The sequence below is a fragment of the Eutrigla gurnardus genome (assembly GCF_963514095.1).
Source record: "Eutrigla gurnardus genome assembly, chromosome: 10".
Lineage (NCBI taxonomy): Eukaryota > Metazoa > Chordata > Actinopteri > Perciformes > Triglidae > Eutrigla > Eutrigla gurnardus.
The window spans coordinates 18599540-18624529 of NC_139924.1; the positions used below are offsets into that span (position 1 = coordinate 18599540).

At 43.2% G+C, this 24990-nt stretch overlaps 1 protein-coding gene across 1 annotated transcript; it reads left to right on the top strand.

The window, feature by feature from the left end:
• The first annotated feature begins 1427 nt into the window (after window positions 1-1427).
• On the top strand, window positions 1428-24498 carry kcnj5 (potassium inwardly rectifying channel subfamily J member 5). Its single transcript, XM_084020417.1, has 4 exons — window positions 1428-1627; window positions 11737-11819; window positions 14010-14883; window positions 22132-24498. Exons 2-4 carry the CDS (start codon window positions 11757-11759, stop codon window positions 22518-22520), a joined length of 1326 nt encoding a protein of 441 aa, XP_083876543.1. The 5' UTR covers window positions 1428-1627; window positions 11737-11756; the 3' UTR covers window positions 22521-24498.
• Window positions 24499-24990: the final 492 nt, after the last annotated feature.

A 24990-nucleotide genomic window follows, 5' to 3' on the forward strand; every position in this document is an offset into this window, starting at 1 on the left:
GCGAAATAATTACACATGCCCCAGATCTGAACCACGAGGGGCTGATCCTCATGTAGGAGCAGCCCTGCCCGAAGGACCTGAATTCTGACAATTATCATCACCAACACTTCGTGATCACTGCTGAGATTAACACCGCCACCTCGGGAGCAGGGAAGTGTGAGCGTGGCCCAGAACTCATATCCCTCAGCCGAATCCCAAGCTCCTCATTATTGCAGCCTCACTCACTTGATGTTCCATAATCCGCTGTCACCCGGCTCTCCGGCTGGTCGAGGCTGGCAAAAAAAGAAGTATCTCCGAGACATCTCGCTGTGCATCTCCGACATGGAGGGGTGGGGGGGAGGGGGCGGGCTGCAGAGTCATAAATCTCCTCCCAAACTCAATGCAGGAAGTACAGCCTTTCTGGTGATAGCCGCTTCTGTCGCTCCTCCCCCACCTATCATCATCCCCCCCCCACCTTCCTCTCGCTTTGCTCTCACTCCCATTACTCCTCCTCTGTTATGTCATGTCTACATCCAATTTTCTCTATGCCTAATAGCATCTCAATGTCAAGCATCCGTCCATCTGTCTGCGTCTGCGCTGTCTGTCCTCACGTTCCCCCCCGATCGTAGATCACCCGCTTGCCCATCGCAACTTACTGAAAAGAACTTGAAACGGGGGGATTAAATGATTCCACGCTCTGCATTTGTTTTGCTTTTGAACCACTCATCCTCAAGGTTGATGTGATGCAATTCACTTTTAAGTTCAGATTATCCGGGCCTGCTTTAGCGCAGTTACAATTCATGTAGGGAATTCAGTGAAAGTGACACCAAACCTGATTAATAGGCAACTTCTGAGGAGGAAACATCCCTTTCCTCCCCGTTATCTCTACCTAACCATTTTTCCTTTGTCCTTTTCGTGCTTCTCTCGTACTTCCCTGTTACTTTCCTTCTTAGTGCTCTTCTCTTTGTCTTGCTCTGTGTGTGTTTTCCCCCCGCAAAGACTCCTTTTCTATGCTTCCACATTATATCTCTTGCAAACCCTTAGGGCTTTGTCTTCACCTGCAGTTTTAGAGCAATTGATTACACTTCTCTTCGCCATTGCTCTTTCCTTGTCTGCACCCTCATCCCTCTTTTCACTGGACTTTTCTGAACATCGTCTTGCCTCTGCGTATTGCCTTTGCAGCAGAGGGAAGGGATCCATGTGGCGGAGGTATTCTCACACTCACACATATGCCGAGGACTCTGTGCATATAGGCATAAACAAACACTCTTATAAAAGGACAAATCCCGAGAGACAAGGGGTTCAATCTTTGTGTGGAAGTGAGAAGAGAGGAGCATTCAAGAAAGAGCACACACGCATATTTACATCCTTAGCATCTCTTCTCTGACTCACTCTGACTGCCTCTCTCTCTCTCTCTCTCTCTCCCCCCCCCCCTCTCAGATACACACATGCACACACAGAGACCCCCCTCTCACACAGGAGTAGATAGAGAGCGGTGAAGAGCAGAAGGAGCTGGGTGGCAGGAGAGAGGCAGGAGGGCTGTTGTTGATTGAACAAAGCCTGGAAAGGAGTGCGCAGTCCTGGGGAGAAGAGCAGCTGTGAAATGCCTCGAAGGGAGCCTGCCAGCAACTCCTGCAGAGACCTGAAGGTAAGCTTCGTGCACCGCTGATGGAGGAAAAAGCAGGGGAAGAGGCAGAGAGAGGAAATGGGAGGTATTTAAAGCAAGCTGATGCATAGTACGACCGTGGCTCCGCGTCCTGGCTGCTTCCTCATCTCAATTTGTCTGTGGATGGCAGCGCATGCTGTGATTGCATTGTGTGTTTCGTTGCACAGCCAAAAAAATCCCATCTGGAGTGGACTCGCCAAATAGAAAGTGTGCATTACTTGAGGTGAGATTAAAAAAAAAACTATGGGAAAGAGGGGGGGGGGGACGTTGGACGTGGAGAGATAGCACGAGAAGATGTGACACAATGCAAGACTCTTCAAGAGCGATGGGAGCAGGAAAAGGGAAGTGATGATGGGGGGGAAAGTGGCTGGATTTAACCCTGCTGCATCGGCTGCAGCCTTTATCATCGCATCTTGCCTCCTTCGTCTTGTGTCACTGCAGAGATACATAGATCATCGCCTTGCATCTACTTGCCCTCTTGGCGGGGGCAGGGTAATCAAAAACGCAATGGATCCCTCTGACGCAAGCAGAGAACAGCCTGTCAACACTCCTGCTGTTTACTCCGTGCTGTAGTTGTGTCAGTGCAATGCAGGAGTTTTACAAGCGCAGCAGCAGCAGCAAACCTGGACTCTATGTGTGTGTTACTGTAAGTGTGTGTGTGTGTGTGTGTGTGTGTGTGTGGAGGAGGGGGTATCATACCACCAACACACAGCGCAGCATGTTGCAGCCCTTATACGTTTCCATAGGTTCAATAAAAGCGGGAGATAAAGCAGCCCGATGCGGTGATAGCTGTTGGCAGCGTTTTTCATGAATATCGTAGGCTACACCAGAAGCATTGAGAGGAAATCATTTATATTGATTCCTGCGAAAAACACTCTCTCTGGGCTGAGGATTAGGGTTGCTTGCTTTAATGTCCAATGTATATCACTTCCCCCCCCCCACACACACACACACACACCCCAATTCAGTAAACTCCGCAGGACACACATCTGGAGAGCTGTTGCTGTAAAACTTTGATGACAATGCAGTGGGCTTTTGCATCCACATGAATCGAGTGCAGTTCTCCCCCCACCACCCCTCAAAACTCCTGCAATTTGCGTCATGGCAGCGAATGGTCATCATTTTTTTTTCGCACTCTGGAAGAATAATAATTGCGAACCATCTCTGCTCTCACCATCAACCGCATTCGTATATATGATACATTCTCAATGAACCCTTCGGAACGAAAAGAAAAAGTGACTTCTGACTGACAGTTTTACTGATTTTTTTTACTATAATCTATATCATAGCTGTTTGACTGTGATTGTTTAGGAATGTGTGTGTGTGTGTGTGTGTGTGTGTGTGTGTGTGTGTGCGTGGGGGGGTCGGGGTGAACAGCTAAGATGTAATGCTTTTTGATGGATGGCCTTTTGACCTTAATAACAGCATTATCATCGAAGCTGCAACTCAGCACTGTGTACCTTGCCCACCCCCCTCCTCATTTCGGTCATGAGGCAAGTCCTGATCTCATAATAGGGCAAAAGAGGGCAAAGGGCAGACTCTCAGAGGTTCTCAGAAGAGAAGTCACTGTGAATAATTAATTGGATCTGTTTGTTTAGTCAAGACTGTGTTTCTCTAGGGGATGTGGGGAAGCTATGTTCTCCAAGCAGATCCACACTCTCCAACACCGCAGCGGCACATTTGTGTCAAGAGCTTACCCAGGCGTGACGATTTTGTTTTTGTATTTAGCACCCTGGAAAATGTGTGCATGTCAGAGTGCTGCATGGAAATACAGTATTCTTCTGATAGATGAAGATGCGTAATTTATGCAACATCACATATGTGCATATTCTCCTTCGGTTCTAGTTTGTACACTTCCCTCTTTGAATGGAACTTTGCCTGAGCTGTATATGTATACGATCCAATCTCTTAGTATTTTGCATGGATTTCCTACACAACCTTGTCATCTCCCGAGGAATGCCGCTCCGTCAATGCCCTCATAAATCTCTTACCGACACAAATTCAAGCTCGCCTGCCTAACCGTATTCTTAAGAGTCACCTACGATGCTTTTGTGTCGCTTTTATGGTGCGTCCCACTCACTGATTGACTTCCCAATGCATGCATCCCTCCCACGGTCCTGTCACGCAGAGTTAATATAGTTAACATGGAGCTGCTGTTCCGGTCTGCATGCAGCTCCCCCCTTTCGGATAAGAGCTAAACGGAGAAGATATGGCTTCCTGGCTCATAGGGATTTTAGGCAGCTGCCTTCTATAAAATCACCAACAAAACACTTATCGTCTGTCACTGTGCTCATCTGCAACCGCGTTTACACCTTTCAGGTGGTTTGGAAGGAATTATCATTTATAGTACCGGCTAACCAGAAAGACGACTGTGAAAATGCATTCCAGTAATGCATCCTGTGTCAAGGTTGAGTATCTCAGTGGCGAGCTGTGTGGAGTGAAATTTAAGTTTTGTAGTGTCTCCTGCTCCTGACTAACCAGTGGGGGCTCGACCAGATGTTTTTAAGCATGGCAGACGCATTAGCATCTTGTGTGTAATACGTTTTCCGGTCAGGCAATTTGAGTGTATGCTTCTTGTGTTACAGGATCCCAGCGTATGCAGTTGTTAGTATCACACATCACATCATCCGGGTCATTTGGATATCGCTTAGATTGTTATGTGATTCGAAAAAAAAACCGACTGCTACAACCACAGTTCCTTTAATTGGCCAATGAAGGACACTTCATTTGGCGCATTTGAGAATAAAGCATTGTTTTTTTATCACTGTGGTATCATTAAGACGTAGGACACAAACACATTCAGGTCTCCACCACATCAAGCATCTATGAAGTGCGAGCATCCGCCTCCCAGGGGAAGCACATCCCCGTCCATTTGCAGCTCATTAACACCAAGAGAAATACTATATGTTTAATAGGGCCTGTAGAGTGACAGCATGGATTTTTTTCATTTGACACGCTTCTTCCTTTTAAAGAGAAAAAAGGTTAAATGGTTGCCGAGGACTCTCTTCAACACCAACTTGCTTCGGCATTTCCACAGCTGTAAGACTCATTCACACCGTCATCTACTGCCAGCAAGGGAGGTTAAAGCCAACACGTTCTCGTTGCAACTCATCACATGCTGACACTCGTCAGCCTCCTTGGTGTCACTTTCTAGCCCACTGGGTAAACAGAGTAAACACGTGTTTAACGCTGTGAATTAAAAAAATTAAAAAAATCCCTTAGTAGAGTTTAGGTAAAACATCACGGTTGGGCTTAAGGTAAGAATGAAGGTACAGTAAAGACATCACAAACATCACTAACGTGACTTTAAAATAACTCAACACTTGGGACATGAACACCGGTTTCCTCGTTGAAAGTCCTGTGAGTTGGTGTTTTTTCATCATTACAAGCATTTTCTGAGTGGCTGATAATCACATGGATGGGTTTACATTGTAGTTACTTGAAAGCCCGGTGCATCTCACACAGACGCTAAAGAGTGGCTCGAGTGTCGGTACCAGACGCTGATGGATGTCGGTATTTGACACCCTCGGCACGAGAACAATCTATTTAAGCTCAGGACTAAAGCACACCTTTTCAGAAAATGCTTTTTTTTTTTCATCACATAGCGTATGTATGGCCCGCCATGGAGGGTCGCGATCTCATTTCATTCCCACTTGGTGTGATGACGTAAGAGGAAGAGGCTCCTCCACGGGACAAGCACGGGCACACAGTGAAGCATGTCAAGAATTCCAATCAAGACCATTTGACCTTTGGCTCCTCCAGCGTTCGCCGTGCTCTGCAGCCCCGCCCCACTCTGCTCACGGCCTCCCATCCCGTCATCTTCCCCTGCTCTCCCGTCCTCTACGGTGAAGCGAAGCATGCGCTGTAGTAGGATCAAGCTGGTTGCAGTGGATCTGATTTTACAATATATATATTATGGGGAAGTCACATAGTTAATGCTGAGCAGCGATTACTATCCTCATCTCCACGTACTTCCTTCTCATTGGAAATGGTTTTGCTCCGCCATCATCGCCCTCCGAGACAGCGCTGGCATAGGGAATCTGGGATCTAAGGCAGCAAATCGCATCGCGAGCCTGACAGAAACGCCTGATAAGAAGAAGAAACAGGGTGTTGGGGGAGCATGCCCAGCCACCCAACTTCACACATATCTCTCTCTCCCTCCATCTCTTTCCATGACATCTCTCACCCTCCAGGCTGGCGCGGTTGAAGAGGGTGTTATTTGGCTCCGGTAGGTGTTGGGTTTTAATCCCATTTGAGCTCCACTCACCAACAATGTGGAATCTTTATCCCATCACTCCCTAAGAGGGTGTGCAAAATGTACTGGAAGAAGGAGATTGAATGAGGGATCGCAAGAAATGGACATTTGTGTGTGGTGTGTGTGTGTGTGTCTGAGAGAGAGAGAGACAGAGAGGCAGAGAGAGATGGACGTATCATTAGGGAAATTGTTTCTCCAGTGTGAGTCGAGCGTCTCGGTGCAGCAGTGTCACTCCAGAGAAGGTCACCCATGAGAAGGACACAACTGGATATACTCAGCTCACTATCGGGCACAACGGGAAAATGGGAGGGAGGGATGGTATGAAGTTTGCGTGTGTGTGTGTGCGGGTGTGTTTACTGGGCCTGGAGCCAAACTAGCCGGGGACGTTTTTAGTCATTTGACCCGTACGACCTCGCAGTGTCATAAGTGAGCCGAGATAGGGATGAAGCCGTGTTATTTTGCGGGCCAATCTTAGCCAGGGACATAATTACGACAGGCCCAGTAACCCTGACTCTTTGCTTTCACCCAAGGGGAGGAGTGATGGAGCGTCGGGAATCAAGGATATAGAAAGTTCTAGTGCCGTCGTGGCCAAGGACCAGAGACAGCAGATGAGCTGGAATGACGAGTGTAGATATCAATCAGATGCAGTGGGTTGGTAAATATAGTTTCTGTGTTCAATACTCTTAAAAGCTCAGTTCTGCCGCAACATTTTGTCTTCTTCTTTTTTTCTACATCAAAGCTGTGTTTTTCTCTCCACCTTTCGTTCTTGTGTTTGCCGTTTTTCCTCTGCGTCTCCTGCATCAGCACTGTATTTGACTAATGGACAGAAAACTGCAAGCTATGACCTCAAAACCTATGGATGAGTGACTACCAATAGTCACATTTGTATTGTAAACTAAGGGGCGCTGCTGAGTTTGCAACATCTTAGTGTCATTTGTAACCGTCGCATGCTCAGTGGCAGGGTTACAACCCAAAAGTGGAAACAGGGAAAACATATGCGCTACTGCCAGGAGAGAGCATGGTCTACAGAAGGGTAACTGAAACGCATATAAAAAGGAATATTGCTGATTTCTTGTTATTCCTGAAAAGTTAAGAAGCAGCATTCTCAGCATTTGCAAAACAAGCACATTCATGCAAATTTCAAGCAGGAAACGGTGTTCTTCCAGACTTAAAAAAACTAAATCTATTTCCTCCATATGATGGGTATAAACAAGTAAACTCGTTTAAAAATGTTTACAATTATGTTGATATTGTGAAAATAATAATTAGGGTAATTAATCTGCTGCAGAGCCGTTATTGGAACAGTGATTAATATTGATGAAAAAATTCCACAAAAATCCAGGCCTGTTTTTCTCTTACAGAAATTGCACACACAGCTGATTCTGAAGTTCTGAAAATGTAGAAAATTGAATCATGAAGCTGGTGATATTCAGTACAATGCAGGCCCTAGGGGGGAATTATAGAACTTGCCACAGGTTAAAAGAAAAAGAGACACAATTTACAGTGCTCTGTGCAGATTATTGTTTACAGCGTGCAGCGTCAGCAAATAAGGAAAATATATACCCCATAGATATCCCTTGGGAAGCAAGATCCCTGGTTTACTAGTACCCCTTTGCTTTAAGGACAACGCATGAGTGCTCTTGTTATCAGGACACAAACACAATTCAGCCAAAGCATCCTGTCACTCTCCCAGTAACAAGATAAATGCTTGTTACCCTCTTGAAGCACTATGATAAAACACCCCCGGCTGGTATCCATGTTCGAACACCTCTCATTTGGGCTTGTTGGGTCTGCTGCCGCGAACAGACACCACAATCACGGCCTCGCTGAAAATACACACAGGTCTGGAGTTCACAAATCTCCAGGGAGCCATGTTTAATTCATGAGAGAACCTAAAATGAGTCAGAAAGCCAGACCTTGCAACCCCTTTAATGTATTCAGCGAGGTTTTTCAGAATCTCTGCGTGCGTGCGTGTGTGCCTCTGCTGTCTGTCTGTCCGTCTGTCTTTTCCCTGCTCAGATGCCTGTCACGTCACTCTGCCCTTTGCTTTCGACCATCAATGTCAACACCACATTCCTGTGTGGACCCGAATGGTGACGTGGTCCTCTCACTTCTCCGTGCTCGCCTTTGCATTCCCTCTCCTCGCTCGTCAGCGATCAAATAGAGTAGCATCAAAGACAGATGACAAAGAAATGTCAGATGTCGTTAAGGTCAGGAACCGGCGGCAGAAGTAATTCACTCGTGTTCTTTTGCCTGCTTGGTTACAAGCCACTGCGTATCCCTTGTTCTTTTAGTAAATTAAAAGTAGTTGATTTCCAAATGACACCCAGGGGCTCTATAAGTTAATTGGCTCTTGTGGAGCACCAAAGGTGTTGTAAGATTACTGCTAAAATTAGAACTTTATCTGAGGTTCCCCCCCACAAGCTCACACCCCCACTCCCCCTCTAACTACAGCGATGGCTGTTATTAAATCCCACATGATTCAGCAGACTTTCAAAGTGTTCCTTTTCTACTTCTTCTGTCACTTTGGACCTCAAATAACAGATGTTTAAAAATACCTGTTTCGGCAGCAGAGAAATACTCTTTAAAATCACATCACACGTAGACTGTCAGCTCATCACCCAGTCAGTCTGGGGGAGCTAAAAACAACCACAAAGATAATATGTACACTCATTTTATATTAGATTAAATGTAAAGTACTGGATATTCTGACAGTAGGTATTTATTTGTCTGCCTCCAGTTGAGTACGAAAGCAATGGCTGCCTCTGTTCTGAAGGGTGGCGTGGCCATGGTGGTGCAGTGTATTTATTAAGAGAATTGTGTATGGGTGTGTGTGTGTGCGTGTGTGTGTGTGCGTGTGGGCACTTAATTGAAGCAACTAGCTCTGGCAATGACGAGCCCTCTCTTTGGGAAAATGACACGGTTAAAAACATTGCAGCTGAGCCTGCTTCATTGTACAATCTAATTAGCCAACAGTGGACACTGGGTCATGTCCCATGTGATGTCAACGGCTAATCCCTTACTTAGGTCGTCCAGTAGTGAAAATACTGCAGCTTTATCATCGTTTCTTTTTTTTTTTGCTAAATTGGAGACATTAAGTGTTATGTTTCTCTTATGGTCGATTATAGTTGTAATGAAAACTTGATGAACAGCTGCACTTCCAGAAGGAATTTGCTTTTCTGGTTTTTAAAATGACCATTTCCGTAATTTTCACAATATGTACATTGTGAGTCAAACTATAAATTAAAATTTATTCATGGAAAACTGGAAATGCATTGACTGGTCATTACGTAATTAATGGTTGCTCAAGTTCTGCAATCATGACTACACCAAAACTGTCTCCCGAAAACCGGAGGCTAGGCTACAAATTACTTCTTTTGCTTCCTGGAAGTGCTACTTCTTAGTGTTCTATGCAAGTTGTTACATTTTCAGTCCCATTTGCAGTTGGCTGTAGGCCATGAAAGCGCAAGTCCTGACTCACTGTGAATGTTTAAAAATAGGAACATGAGAACATGAATCATTATTTTGTTGCTACAAAAAGATATTGTATTGCAACTGTGCATATTGATGGGAAAACAAGATAAATACATTGTCATGCCAACAGTCTGCAGTTATGGTTCTTTGAACACATAGCGAGAGCATGTCTACTCAGCCCTATGTTAACCCTACGCTCCCTCAGATGAATAATAAAATAAGAAATGCTTCGGCAGGTTATGTCATCAACCAATCCCTTAAGCCATTGCAACATTTTATTAGATTCTGCTGCTGAAAAACTAGTGATCCATTAGTGATGAAAAAGTCTTGACATTAATGCAATCTTTATCAGTAGACTGATATTTGTGAATGTATGCCATTAATAGGCTAGTGGCAGGAGTGTGTCTTGGTTACTCAGTAGGCCGACTCTCTTGCCGACTGAGTCCTGCATGCTGGAGTAACAATCAAACAAAACACAAAGAGATTCCGGTTCTTAAAGCTACCACCTACTGTATACCGCCCAGTTTGTCACACTGAGTCAGATATCCTACAACTGCCGATTACGGTGATGCCACATGGCACAGCTCTAATTATTTCCAATTAAGAGAGTGTTAGATACAGGGAGAGAAAAGTAATCTTTGGTAGCTTGGCTTTGGGACTCTAGTTGGCGGTCCATTGTGTGCGTACAAGAAAAGTGAGTAATACATGGTCTTTCTGTTGTGTCTGAAATAGAGTTTAAGGGGGAAGAGTCATCCTCCAGGAAGCTGAACAAAATGTCATGGTAGGTCATGTTTTAGTCAAGCTGTTCCAGGCTAGACCAAAGTGCTGGACTGAGCAACCAGCTGACCAGTGACCGTCATTGTAGGCCCTCGAGCCAACAGACGTGGCTAAAAATGTTGCCTTATCATGTTAATTATGAAAGAAAATATAATTCATGCAGGGTGATTTATGGGTTCTCTAATGACACCAACATTTCTGTGGTGGGAGAGTTGACTTTTTCATTGATTGGATTTAGATTGATGGCAAAGGAATGAAAGTTGGATTGATGACATCTGGCAATGGGCCCTTTTGATGGATGAAAATAGAATGCACTGTGAATATGGATAATACAGTGTTGTTACAATGTAGTCATGATCGGGCGTTTGGGGCAAATACTGCCAACTCTTTTGACAGACCTCCACATTATAGATGTAAGAAAGCTGTGTTGCAGCTACCATTAATCTTCAGATTGAATTGTCTTGCATATGATTATCATTCATAAGCTCTTGATGTTTTGCATGGTGCTGATTATATAATTTCCAAAAAGCTGAGTAATATGTAAGTGGAAAAGTGGAATTATATTAAGTTAGTATCCATTTATTTTATTGTCAGTGTTAAACTTAATAGCTTCCACCTACTCTCCTTTACAGTGATCCTCACTATTTTTTCCAGTAGAGCCACACTAACAAGACAAAGTCGACAGGAGGGCCACCTTGACTGCAAAATACCAAAATCCCTCTCCAACAAAGCATATCTGCTTACCTATCTGTCATCCCAATTAACATACAGTATATGTAATGCATTCAACCACACTTTGTTTCTGTCCATCTGGTTTTTCAACTTTGTTTGATAAGAAAGTAGTGGTTCAAATTCTGATTCCTTGTCATTCAGAGACCTTACAAATGTGCATAAATATGCAAATATGTGCATATCATTTACGGAGGAGTCACAATATGCCACCCACATTTTTCACCCCCCGACTTTCACTGTGTCTTAAGTCAGCGTATCTGTCGAACCACTCGTCGCTCTATAGATTTCACTTTCAGTTGTGAATCAGTTCATCTCTGAACGTTTCTGATTTTAGATTCTGTTTGTAGCTGCTGTAGAGGCTCAAGAGCCGCACAATGAGTAACACTGGCATAGACTAATTGGACAAAATATTAAAATCAATACAGATGCAAACATCTTACTCTGTTGAAGATATGACATTTCAAAGTGTGTAGTTCAAACTCCCTTTGTGGATATCTGTGGATTTTTTCCAATTACAACAGCTGGCAAATATTGACATATTGACAAAGTGAAGCAATTTAAATGACAAATGGTAGAAAACAATATGCCTGAGGGGTTCGCACTATACATCAACACAACATTGTTAGTGAGACATAATGTATGTACTTTCCAAAGATGTGCATTTTGGGTAGCTGAGGGTTGAAAGGCAACTTGTATACATACGTACACTGAGAACAATGGAGCTTTGACTCTTATTATCGGTCGTGTTGGTTCATTATAATGCTGGTGATCAATGAATTGAAGCTCAATGTTTGAAGAACATGTTTGTTTTTTAGCCTGAATTTAACTGAGTGTGTGTCCTGATGTCTTACAGGTGTTGAGCTTCAGCTGAGGATGGCAGGAGATTCTCGTGTCCTCATGGACCACAACATGGAGATAGGAGTCACACCTGCACAGGTAAAACTGCGGAGACGAAGTGTGAGAGATGAAAGATGATGTGATAGAGAGAGCGAGAGAGAGAGAGAGAGGCAGCGTTGTGATGGAACTCGCAGAGTGAGCAGAGGACAATAAGGAAACGGAGAAGAGATAGAGAGATGGGAATGAATACGAGGGAAAGAGCGATGTTTGTGAGAATGAAAACCAGACTGATTGCTTCCCAGAATAGTGGGTATGAGGAGGATAAAAAGGCTGTTTGATATACAGAAGATATGCGGTATGCTTTATAGATTAAATAAACAGCACAGATCATAGCTCTAGCCCCAGGCAAGTGCAACCAAACCTGTTTCTCCAGTTTAGATAAAGATATGGCTTGGCGGTGGGAGATATAGGGGAAACTTTTAATCAGTAATTTTTAATCTGTAACTGGCAACTGTTCTTGGCCAGGTCTCCCTTGAAAAAAAAAAATTCAATTTCAAGGGACTTCCTGGTTAAATAAAGGTTAAATAAAATAAATAAAAAAACGGGAAAGGACACCCCACTCATTCCCAATAACGGATGGTTACCAAGCTGATTGGAATTCACGCTGTCTACTCAAGCGCAGCCAGAAAGGCTCAATGGGAGAAAACACCCACCACTTACTCCTGCCATGGAAGAACTAATTCATTTGTTTATCGACCCCACAGAACGTATTGACCACAAAGGCCAAAGATTGGGCAGCACTGCTGGTGACAGCTTCATCTATCACTCAATTAACCCCACCCCTAAGTGTGTAAATGGATGGGCCTTTTTTCGCTGTCCCTCCATTTAAAAGCAGTGGTGTGGTGATTAACAACCATTTAAGAAGACAACAACTGTGTACATTAACTGATGTTGTCAGTGGAAAGTTTGACTGATGTTGTGAATCTATATCCGATCTGAAATTCCCGAGCACAGTTGGTAATAAGGGAGCCCATTGACATTTAGTGAATGCATTGTCATCAGGCTACTAATTGCGATGGCGGTCAATGAGCATTGTCTTTCAATTCTTCTTTGTCAAAACGTCCCTTACACGGGGATCACTTCAAATCAATATTTGGAAAACTCAATACTGCACAATGCGGGTTTGACCGAGTGTGCAATGTACACAGGACAGCAGTGCAAAAGCACCTGACATCTCCAAGAAACTATCCTGAATAAAGCTGTCTGGAGCGTTTTATTATCCAGGCTGCGATCGAAGGCACTGCGAGGATATTGTAGTGCCTGAGATGTCCTTGCCGCCAGCTGAACTGGGAGAGCGATCTTCTATGTGACAGAAGAGCAGTCGCGATAAACACTATAGGATGCAACTTTGACTTGTGATGTCTGTAGAGAAAGATGGATCCCAGGTGTCCTCTTAACAGTGAGAGATTCGGAGGGCACAAGAGCTGTTTTCCTGCCTCGACACAATGCATTTCAATTATCAACTCACATTGTAAGGTGGCAGTGTGCTGCCACAATGTCCTTGGTGTGTTTGAAAAGGGATAGGTGCATATACCTGGTGCATATTTTGTGTCAGTATGTATGCGTCTGCCCCAAAAGAGGGACAAGCAACTGCACCCCTAAATGTTCTAAAACATACAGAATCCTACATGTTGTGCATGAAAGCTTGTGTCTAGATAAGAGGAGACTTTTTTTAGGATGCCATAGGGGTCTGTTGGAGAATGTGTTCCTATCCTGGCCTTTCAATGTCCCATAAGGAGAGGGAACACAGGGGACAGGAGGGGGGGAGGCAGGGCACAGATGTGGAGCCAGATCGCCTCGCTGGAGCTGGGCCAACATAGAAAAAGACCGGGGCGTCCTTGTGTTCTTGTGGTGTCCTTACTCTCCCTTTCTCTCAGTATATGTTTGCATACACTGAAGCCTACAATGTCGTTGAAGAGTAGAGCAGAGCAGTGACTTCATAACGCGTCATAATTTGATTTGCCTCCCCGCCAGCAGCACACTGTGCTTGTGCATAGGCTGAAAGAAAATAGGTTTATCAAAAAGGTTAAAACCTACACCTACAAACTCAATATAGCTTTAGACGAAAAGTTAATGAAAAGAAAATCAGAAGGAAGTGGCCGATGCAAAGCATGCATGTGGAGAAAGAATTGCTATTGTTCTCTCTCCATCTTTCTTTCTGTCTGCTTGCTTTCTGTCACGCATCTCCGTCGCCTCACTTTGCCTCTCTCTCTTTATCGTATCCTCTAGGTGAAGAAGCTCCCTAAACACTTGCGGGAGGCTCAGATCTCGACGGAGCGAACCCACTTGATTTCTGACCCGGCAAAGAAGCCGCGACAGCGGTACGTGCAGAAGGACGGCAAGTGCAACGTTCATCACGGCAATGTGCAAGAGACCTACCGATACCTCAGTGACTTGTTCACTACGCTGGTGGACCTACGCTGGCGTCTTAGTCTCTTCATTTTCACCTTGGTCTACGTGGTCAACTGGCTGTTCTTTGGCTTTCTGTGGTGGCTGATAGCACTCATCCGTGGGGACCTGGTGCACGCTGACGAGGATGGCTGGACCCCCTGTGTAGAGAACCTCAACAGTTTTGTCTCAGCCTTCCTCTTCTCTATCGAAACAGAAACCACCATTGGGTACGGTTATCGCGTAATCACGGAAAAATGCCCCGAGGGTATCATACTGCTTTTGGTGCAGGCCATCTTGGGTTCCATTGTTAACGCCATGATGGTGGGCTGCATGTTTGTCAAGATCTCACAGCCAAAGAACCGCGCCGAGACCCTCATGTTCTCGCACAACGCCGTCATATCGGTGCGAGACAACAAGATGTGCCTGATGTTTCGGGTGGGGGACCTGAGGAACTCTCACATTGTGGAGGCATCGATCCGAGCGAAGCTGATCCGCTCGCAGCAGACCAAGGAGGGGGAGTTCATCCCACTGAACCAGACTGACATCAACATTGGCTTTGACACGGGAGATGACCGGCTTTTTCTGGTGTCGCCGCTGATCATCTCGCACGAGATCAACGAGAAGAGCCCCTTCTGGGAGATGACAATGACGCAAATGGAGAAGGAGGAGTTTGAGATCGTGGTCATCCTCGAGGGCATGGTGGAGGCCACAGGTATGAAGTGGTGGGAGAGGAGGGGGGGGGGGGGGGGGGGGGGGGGGGGGGGCATACGGATGATGGGTGAAGGGATAGAGAGAGCCAGAGATTGATCAAATGTTGGATGCAGATAGTGAGCTGAGTGGGAGGGATGGCAAGATGGATAAATGGATGGAAAGAGGCTTACATGGAAAGATGAATTGCTTAAAAGAGATGAAGGGCAGGAGTGAGTACCTGTTAGTACTGCAGATTGCTCAAGACAATAATGTAATGGATGGAAAGACATAATACATTCTTTTATTGAGACATAAATAATATTAATGAATTTCACTTCAAAGTTGGAGTTGTGTCTCCATCAACGTATCACTTCCACACAATCAAACTAAGTAACAAATGCTTGAATTGAGGAAGATCGAAACCACACGAGCTGCAAATGTTTCTCTGCACTCACTGCAGCCCGCATTTCCACTATTGCTACTTCAAGGTTATGTCTTTGATATTGTTTATTTCCAAATGAATGAAGTGTAGCTACCCACACTGCTGGTCTGTGTTTTGGGTAAAGGCCAACCAGCCCTGAAAAGTGCCCCAGGCTGGTTACATTTAGAAGGCAGATGTGACCCGGTGTTTCTGTAAAGTTCCACAAAGATCCCATTTCCCAGCATGAGACTGTAGTCAAGGCTGCAACGGAAAAATGTACCATCTACAGCACGTTTTAAAAAACAAAAGAAAGAAACCTTTACAGCATGATGGACCATAGCTGCCTGTAAATATGCTGGTCTAATGTGTCTTTCTGTTGAATCAAGTATTGTTTATGCCTAAACTGCATATTGCCCTTTGTTCAAAGACTAATTGCAATGCACTCATGTTAAACACAATGCAATATACATGTTACCAATTTACTTTATTGATTATCATCACACCTTGCATTAACAAATAAGACACACTGGTTGATGAGGAGCTTTTACTGTTCTGTAGCAGGCACAAACCACTGAGCTCACTAATGCGGTCAGGCATGGCTTTGCATGCATCTGAACATTTCTGCTCTATTTCATGTGAGATTTTTTTTTTTTTATGTATTTTTTTTTTGTTCCTCCAAAGCAAGAGTAGTCATCATGCTTCCTGCTCACACTGCTGGATACTTGACTCAGGCATTGAAATCACCTTTAGCTTCACCGGCAGAGAACATGGCATCATGCAGCGGCGTTGTCGTCACCGCCATTGACCGCTAGGCAACGGACCAATCTGACCATCCAGTAGCGCTCCCCTGCTTCCCTCCCCTATTTACCTCAATAAGACGTGTTACACAGGTCACAGAGAGTAAGCTGTGGAATTAGCTCCAGTGGAGTATGTTAAACCCTTCATAGCTTTTGCCATCATAACTAACAAAAAACTCACAAAATGTTGGTTTTCGATTATGGCCTGTTGTACTTTGATTTGTAGTACATTGATAATAATCAATTGAGGAATGAAGGACATAAGATCACCAACATTAACATTATATGCACTCCAGATTTCCTATTTTAAAAGTGATGAACCTGCTGTCAGTTTAGTTGTGTGCCAATGAATAGTTGGCCAGTGCTGCGATGTGCAAAAAATATGTATCTGATCAAACCAGAAAGCATATTAGTATTCAAAATGTCTGCAAAGGGAGAGATCCAGTACAAACATCATGTACTTTTCTTTTTTTAGATGGATAAATAGACAGTTATGTCTCATACCAAGCGAGTAATTATCTCATAAACTCAGTCAAATTGAGAAAGATTAAAATCAGCATTTGATGAGGCCCACAAATTGGTCAGGCTTATTTACACCCTCAAGCAAAATCTCACTATTAAACAAAAATATTTACACCAATTGGATGTCATCGAGTTTGGAAGTGACAGATAAGCGGATGGTGAAATGGCTTCATTTTCTCTTTAATGGCCAGCCATCACTTGTTTTCTCTGTTGACATCCAGCCTGTGGTTTTTAAGCATAATTGTGAGTCAGGCTCTGGAAATCATGAACAGCATGTGTTTCTCAGGCACTCCCACAGCTTTTTGGGATAAAAACAACACAATGACTTACTATGGAACATTCTGCCATCCGACTTGATAACACATCCAAAATGTACTGAAATTAAATAAAATAGAAGATCTGACGTCAGATGTCACAGGACAATCTATATAGATATAAATTCACGTGTTGATTCAATTAGTTGCATTAAATAGTGTCTGTTGTGATTATTTATTGCATTTAAATGTGCCTGGAACTGTGGAAACCTGCCTGTGAGGTCTCGGTGACGTGTGCGCACTGCGCGCCGGTGAGCCAAACTGCCACTCCGCCAGCTGTAATTCGCCTTGCGCCGAGAGTAGACCAGGTTGGAGCTGGCGGGCTTTTTGGCACGAAACTTCCACAGCGCCAAGCTGAATCTGTGACGCCTCCCCCTGCTGCGCGGCCACACCCATCTCGGTGCAGGCGATCCACCAAACTGCCAAACTGACCGTGCGCAATGCTGCTTGGTCGAAACTTGCATTGCGCCGGCTCCGCCACCGTGCGCCACCTGTGCTGCGCCACGAAACTAGGGCCCCAAAACTGTTTTTGTACCAGGTAAACTTGTTAATTTCTGCTGTAAGGATGGAGATTGACCCTGGAGCCAACTTCAAGTAGCCATTCAAAGAACTGAACTTAATTTCTTAGAACTGAACTTAATTTCTTAGCACTGGTGGCCTCTGCTTTGTATAAATACAATAATTCAAAATAATGAAAAGCAACAATTCATTCACAAGCGCAGTTTGGTGCTCAATGTCTCCATTTATGCTATCAAAAAAGAGTTCAACCATTATTATGCATCCCTTCTTCAGACATTTCAAGTGGGCATTTATTACGGAAAATTATCAGCAACCAATCTCTATTCTCTGTTATCACAGTCCACACATAGCAGAAGGATCTCTATAGACTTAGAAATGTATATATGTACCCTTATCTATCTTTTCATCTTTCCTGTAGAGTGGTTCTATAAAGTAAGCTATCTTTTTGAAAGTAAAAAGTGATTATGCTGCAGTTTATTGTAATGTTTCTGGTACTTGTTCTTCTGTGCCGGAGGCCCAGTCATGTGCACCAGTGTTGCCGACAACAAGCAAGCCTTGTTTTCATTATTGAAGTGCCTCCTGAAGATTGTTGCTATTTCTCCTGTTTCCTTGTAAATTATTTATACATAAAATAATTATTGCTGGAGGCCATCATGTTAATATGGAAATATTTCATTTTAACACCAACAATGGGGATAGCATTTCAGATATACCGATACACTGTAACCCTAACCCCTAACCCTATCTGTAACCAATATATTGCTTTTGATAAGAAAACACCATCAATACCATCAAAACCAGTCATGGAACCACTCCATCTCCTGCCCACTGATCCTGACACACAACCCCCCTAGGGTAGACTGAAGTGAGCCTGGCTGGGCTGGGATGCAAATCTGTTCCCCTCAGGGGAGAGAGCTCTCTCCCATCCACCCGATCAGTCAAGAGGAAACCGATAGATAGGCAAGCGCAACCTAAACATATACATGCTTTTCCCTCAATCCCAACTCTAACCCTATCTATTACCAATATGGTTATTTAAATAAGAACACACTATTGATGCAAAAACAATCAGAACAGCAATACAATACAGTTAGAGAGCCACATTTTCTCTGAGTATTCTTTATAAGAACAAATGCTTGTGGATGTCATTATTTTTTATTTATTTTAAGTTATTAATGTTTTTTTAATATAATTAAGAGAGCCACAGTTTCAATGTTTCAATCCTCCAGTTTTGGGCCTGCAGTACCAATAGATATAGACTCTGTGGCATCAACCATAGGTTTCTGAAGAGCCATCGTGAAGTACAAAGTAATCTTGGCTAATGTCCAGCTGAAACAGCCTTAACTTTAAGTCTTAATAGAATTAAAACGAGTGAGTTATATAAAAATGCACCGCCTGTTCAGTTGTCATTATTTCTGCTCGAGCAACCCTCAAGTGGCAATTTCCAGTACTGCGCTTTTTGGCACTTTTATATTGGCTTCAGTTCCAGTCTAACATACAGAGAAAGTAAAATCGGCAGGAAATGTAGACATGTTCCTGTTCTCCACGTAAAGGCCACAAACAAGTTGCGTACCAATTCTTAGCTTAGTCAGCTTTCTGTACAGAAGCATTTACAGTATGCCTTGAGCCACACAACAAGGGTATATGGCACCCTTGTCATACTACAACATATAATTTATCTTTCCTATTTAACTGAGGTTATCTTAAATGCCCTTCTCTCTTATCTAGATCACCTGAACACTAATGCTGTATAGGGCAGGTACATCACGGCAGCCATACATTTAACATGAAAGCTTTGACCTGCGTGGGTATGTCAAGCTAAAGGGAGTGGTGACAAAGCCCTTCTCCCGAAGGAAGTCTACAGGTGGATGTTGGTTGGAGGTCATAATGGGGAACGAGCAGCAGCAGTAACACCTGCAATGACGTTCTGACATTCTGATGTATCAACATGGGTAAAGAAAAGGTGCAACTAATAACATTGATGATGGCCCTTTTCCATTTTGCTGAGCCAGTAAGCCAGCATGCACCCTCAAGACCATGACCATGAAACCGACACGCCTTGTTTGTTTAGCTAGAATATCTGTTATGAGAAAAGTGTGTTGGTTACAGAGTGGTGACTTTATTGTTTCCTCCTCTTCGCACGCATGCATTGTTTATATGAGAAGTTCAAGGCGGTGCTTTGCTGAATTGGGTTAAATTGAGTCACTTAATGTTTGTTGCTTTGCCACTGTCACACATTAGCCACTTTTAGATACCCTTTTCGTTGCGGGAGTATTCTGCGGTTATTCCGCTTGGCGTCAGTCTAAACGCTCACCGAGGCAAAAAGGTGTAACAAAATATTACGCCTTGACACGGCAATGCAGGTCGTCACAGAGCCACATCAGAGGCGAGACAGTCGATACGGTGTCTAAATGCTCCAACTGAGGTAGTGAAGACACGTTACCAGGGCGACACACCTTTAACAGTAAAAAATGTATTCTTTATAAATATGCAAGAGGAAAAAAGCCAAATCACTGCTTTGGAGCCAAAACCCCAGTAGCACAGGAAAGTGCATATTACCATACATTGTTTGCGACTGTTGGATCTTGAAAACTGGTAAGTGTGACTTCAAATATGGATAATATTAATTCTCAATGCAAAAAATGTATGTATGAGTGTGGCAGAAGAGGAGGGGTGCGTCTTGTTTTTGTATTTATGAATTTTTGAATGATATTATCCCTCAGGAAGGTACGCTGTATTTTCATAATCATAACACGTTATTGATGCATCAGCAAAATGATGTAGTAGCTGTGAAGAGTCTCAGTCATCCTGTTTATTTGACATCTAGAAGTGTTAAGTATAAGGCACGTGGACTGACAAAAAAAAAAAACAAGAAAAATAAGAAAAACTGGGTGCTTGAAAATGCTAATATGTCAAGATACTAATAGATCTTCACAACACAACTTAATGTATTTTGACTCCAAAGTCTTAGCTAAACTAAGAATTTAAAACCAACACATCAAACAATATGCCAAAACACTTAGACACTATAGAAAATCCTGAGTGAACAACGCTATATTGTCTTTGATGTCGCAGTCGCAGAAATAACAAACATTTTCACAAGTTAAATGTGGAAACTAGGCCAATCGTATCCAGAGGGAACAATGATGAGAAGTTGCAAAAGCCCCTCCTCGCACCGTGACATTAGACACTTTATCAGTTTGGCATACATCTATTTTAGAGCACATACTGGATGTTATTGGTGATGTTATGCATTTACACAGAGAGAGATTATTATGTAACTCAACAGCTTGGTGAGCAAAGCATCGACGGTGGGACAGATGTTTCCAGTTTAAAACAAGAATGGACAGAAATATGCCTACAGCCACGGCTTTCCACGGCGTAATAAGTCAAAGTTGGCGTTTGGTCGCACACAGGACACAAACAGAGTTCTTCTGGGTTTAAGTTCTGTGTTTGTTCGACCCAGCCATCACATCCGACTGCCACCTGAACGGCTGGAGCAATTGCTCTTGTGTCAAATAATTGCCTCAGATGAGATGCCTCAGTTTGTATTGGAGTTTGCATCCAGACGCAAAAGGTTGCTCTGTGTGTCAGTATTATCCAGCCCAAAGCAGGAGCCCAGACTGCCAGACTCACACTGCCTTTACCTTTCTTACCTGCCCTGCAGGTGTCGCTGTTGAAGCATTATAATCCAAATGTCAATTGAAACACAAAGAAAACCCATTTTATAAAGGAAACTAAAATGTGGTAGTGGTTCATTTCAACCTTACTCCTTTTTTTGTATTTGCCTCCCAAAAACAGAGGAGGAGCAACCACCTCTGCCTCTATGGACAAGCCTCCTCTAGTGTGAGACTAGTTTGATCCTACTTAAATATATATTTGGTGTTTGCTAATGTTGAATCTACAAGGGAGAAGATAGTGGCCAGCTTGCTAACCCCTAATAAGAGCAACAACTAAACCTAATATTCTTATCTTACAGCAGCAACGGGTCATTACATTTGTGATTGTGTGTTTTCAGAACGTATTCCTCATGTTTGTTTTACAATAAGCTTCATGGCTAACCAGCTGTAGCTCAGCTTTCCTTGCTGCACATTTTCATTACAGGAATATCACAGATGTAATCAATAAAGGTAATAACAACCGGGTTCTGTGTAGGTGAATCCCTTTTGGGGCCCTGATATTGTGCATGTTGCCTCGCTACGAAGACTTATTGGGACACTTTATGGAGCAGAGCCATCATCAATGTTGTGACACATAAAAAAACACTTGTGCAATGTTTCCAAATGCAAATCTGACACTACCAACACAGTTAATGAGGAAGTTTATTTAAAACTGACAGTAAAGCTGTGCCTTTAGAATTGACATTACTCGAGGCCAAGTTTTTCTCTCTTTGAGAAAGTGCAGTTGCAAGACTTGGCTACCAAATGTGTTGATGTTTCTCTCTGACTTTTGCAAAAGGACACCTCAGAAAATGAATACTATTATCAGCCCAACAGCTCACATACATTCTACTATTTACATAAGGGACGTTTCCAATATTATTGCCTTCACAAACATGATGAAGCTTCAGATGAAACATTCTTTTTTCTTGTCTATGAATATAATTTGCTGATGCTCCTTCTCTTTCTCTCTTCACCTCTTTCCACCTGTGTGTGTGTGTGTGTGTGTGTGTGCGTGTGTGTGTGCGCGCGCGTCAGGGATGACATGTCAGGCAAGAAGTTCCTACCTGGACACGGAGGTGCTTTGGGGCTACCGTTTCACTCCGGTTCTCTCTCTGGAGAAGGGCTTCTACGAGGTAGACTACAACAACTTCCACGATGTCTACGAGACCAACACCCCCAGCTGCAGCGCCAAGGAGCTAGCTGCTAAGCAAAAGGAGGCGCCACTTTTGCCTCAGCTTTCGCTCCTCAGCCCGGAGCCCAAAATGCATAGTACATTTGACCCCCTAAACCGCCTGTCTGAACGGGACCCGCTCAGCCCGGAGGAGGACAAGGAGGAGAGCGATTCAGGGGGTGACAGAGGAGAGACCAATGGCTCGGCTGCTGCTTTGGAGGATCCGCCCCTCGCTGATGGACTGCCTGGCTGATGTGATTAATGGCCACATCAGCAAAAAACCCAGGAGGGACTGGACAAGAGGACAGGACAGTATAATGCTTCATTTAGTCAATGGCCAGCTTGTTCCTTTGCAATGCTTGGAGATACAAGACATCCGTCTCCAGCCCCCCAATTCATGCAATACTCCTCTACTAGAGTGTCAATCTATAGTATAGATTGGTTTTGTAGACAAGTAAGTACACATGCACAGACACACACGTACAGTATCTATATCTACACTTAAAGGATGGTGGTCGGATTGTCTTTTTATAATCATAACGACCTCTTACTGCTATAACAGCTGTAAGTTGTATAATGTAAACTTGAGCTGAATCTGGTAGCCATGACAGAGTACCATGGGCTTATTATTACTCCAATATTCTCATTTTAGAGTGTGTCGATTCAGCTTCATTTGAACAGTATCAGTCTAATAACTCAACTTTTTTTAATGTGGGAGATTATTATTTGCTTTTTCTGTCAGCGTTGTTATTATTCTGTGTCAGAAACCCAATTCACCCAGGAGGAAGTGTAGAAGACTTCTAGTCTGCATAGGGAAGACAAGGCATATGGAAGTGTTCTCTAAAAGGCAACGTGTACTGGCAACCACTATCCAAATTAGTTTTATGTGTTCACACTTTTCTCATGGTCGTACCATCATAAACACCTTTATAGTGTGTCTGATAATCTCCCCAATAAACTGGCAGCCTTGACCCAAAGGAGACCAGCTAGTACCTCATTTTATACTAATTTTTAGGATTTTAGCTTCACAATTCACAAATAACTGATTACTTTGAGAAAAAAACAACGACTTCACAGGGATAAAGATGTAATTCCCCTTCCATTTGCAGCAACTAAAAACATTGATTCTAAGCCCTTTTCTTGGTACATAAAGCACAATTTTCCACAAGGCGACTCCACACTGACCTAACTGTCCACCTTGCCTCAGCTACGGACTGATGCATGTCAGTCCTACTTAAAAAAGTTAATATTAAAATTTTAGATTTAAATATTTATATGAAACATTGATGCTCGATTGCTATTTGAAATGTTCTTTATTTATTTTTTTTATTTTTTTTTTATACACCACGCACATTAATATTTCAAACTCTCCACGAGCTAAATGAAATACTCGGGTGTTTGTTTTTGTTTTAAATATTTGATAGATATCCAAACTTGATATTTTTCAGCTATATAACAATGAGTCGACAGAAGATAGGAGCAGGTTTTCTGTCTTATCTTTATAGTTTAGTATCAGGCCAGCTTATCGCCTGCAATGGTTGCTTTCCTCTGAACTTTTCTTTCTTTAGCATTCACCTTATGATTACCTACTTTGTCCACACGCACACACACACACACACACACACACACACACACACACACACAGTTGCTTCAATTTGCACTTTGGCCCTGTGGCCCTGTTACACAAACCACCCCTGGGTCTTTTCCTTGATATAGTTTATGGCCCTTGTGACTACTGTTTTGGAAGCTGACACTTGTCCCGTGAGGGCCATAGCCTACAGTATTTCTTGACTTTTCTTTGAAAGGACACGTGTCAGAGCTTGCATGCATGAATCAACCCCAATGCGTTCCCATTGCTGAGTAACTTTAATACAGTAAGAAACACAGGGTATTTTCTAGGCATGCAAATTATGAGCTTTCTATGATATATTATCAGATAATGTATTAATATTATCATTTGTTGAAAGAAAAAAAAAATCCAGATACTTTAAAATCTCCCACTCCAGAATTCAATGTTAAATTGTTTATTTCTCTCTTCTTTTTCTTTTTTTTTTTACAGATGCTTGTCCAATCAATGTATTTATTTTCACTGTGACATTTTGGCATCTTACCGTGTATCCCATTTAAACGATACATTTGTCATTAGCGAGAGATCATCTTTCATTGCTGGAATGTCATCTGTTGTCTGTGTGTTCTCATGGGAATAAACAAAAATATGGCCAAAAGAACAACATGTCCCTGTTAGATAATGTGAGCACGCATGAGCGTTCACATGAGTGTGTGTGCGTGTGCTTATTTTTTGCCATGTAACTTTTCAACTGAGGATCGGAGAGTTTCATTTGCCACGCGCGACACCGCACTGTTATCAGCTGTAGTGTGACAAAATGACTTATGTAATACTTATGTATGCGGTACCTGAAAACTGGATTAGTCACGTGTCAATTCATGAAAAGGAGACTCAAGTGACCTGTAATTATCAGCACAAAACAATCTTGTCTTGTACTGAAGCTAGTAGAACAAGTAGGATAACATCAAGTTAACTTTTTCACCCCTCCCCTCCTTTTTCTGTGTCTAAATTTACTTCTGTACCAATTAATCCAAATGGTACAGAAGTAAAGTGTGGATACATCTCAGTCGTATTGTCCAATGGATTTAGATTGTGTTGACCAAGCCCATAAAACAAACGAGCAACGGTTTCTCGTGGATTGGATGGTTGCGGCTGC

What these genes read in the sequence shown, in the direction of transcription:
- kcnj5 (XM_084020417.1), top strand. Translation starts at nt 11,757, where the DNA reads ATGGCAGGAGATTCTCGTGTCCTCATGGACCACAACATGGAGATAGGA. An exon ending in TAGGAGTCACACCTGCACAG is followed by an intron (nt 11,820 to 14,009) that starts GTAAAACTGCGG and finishes CGTATCCTCTAG; the next exon opens with GTGAAGAAGCTCCCTAAACA. An exon ending in GGGCATGGTGGAGGCCACAG is followed by an intron (nt 14,884 to 22,131) that starts GTATGAAGTGGT and finishes CGCGCGCGTCAG; the next exon opens with GGATGACATGTCAGGCAAGA.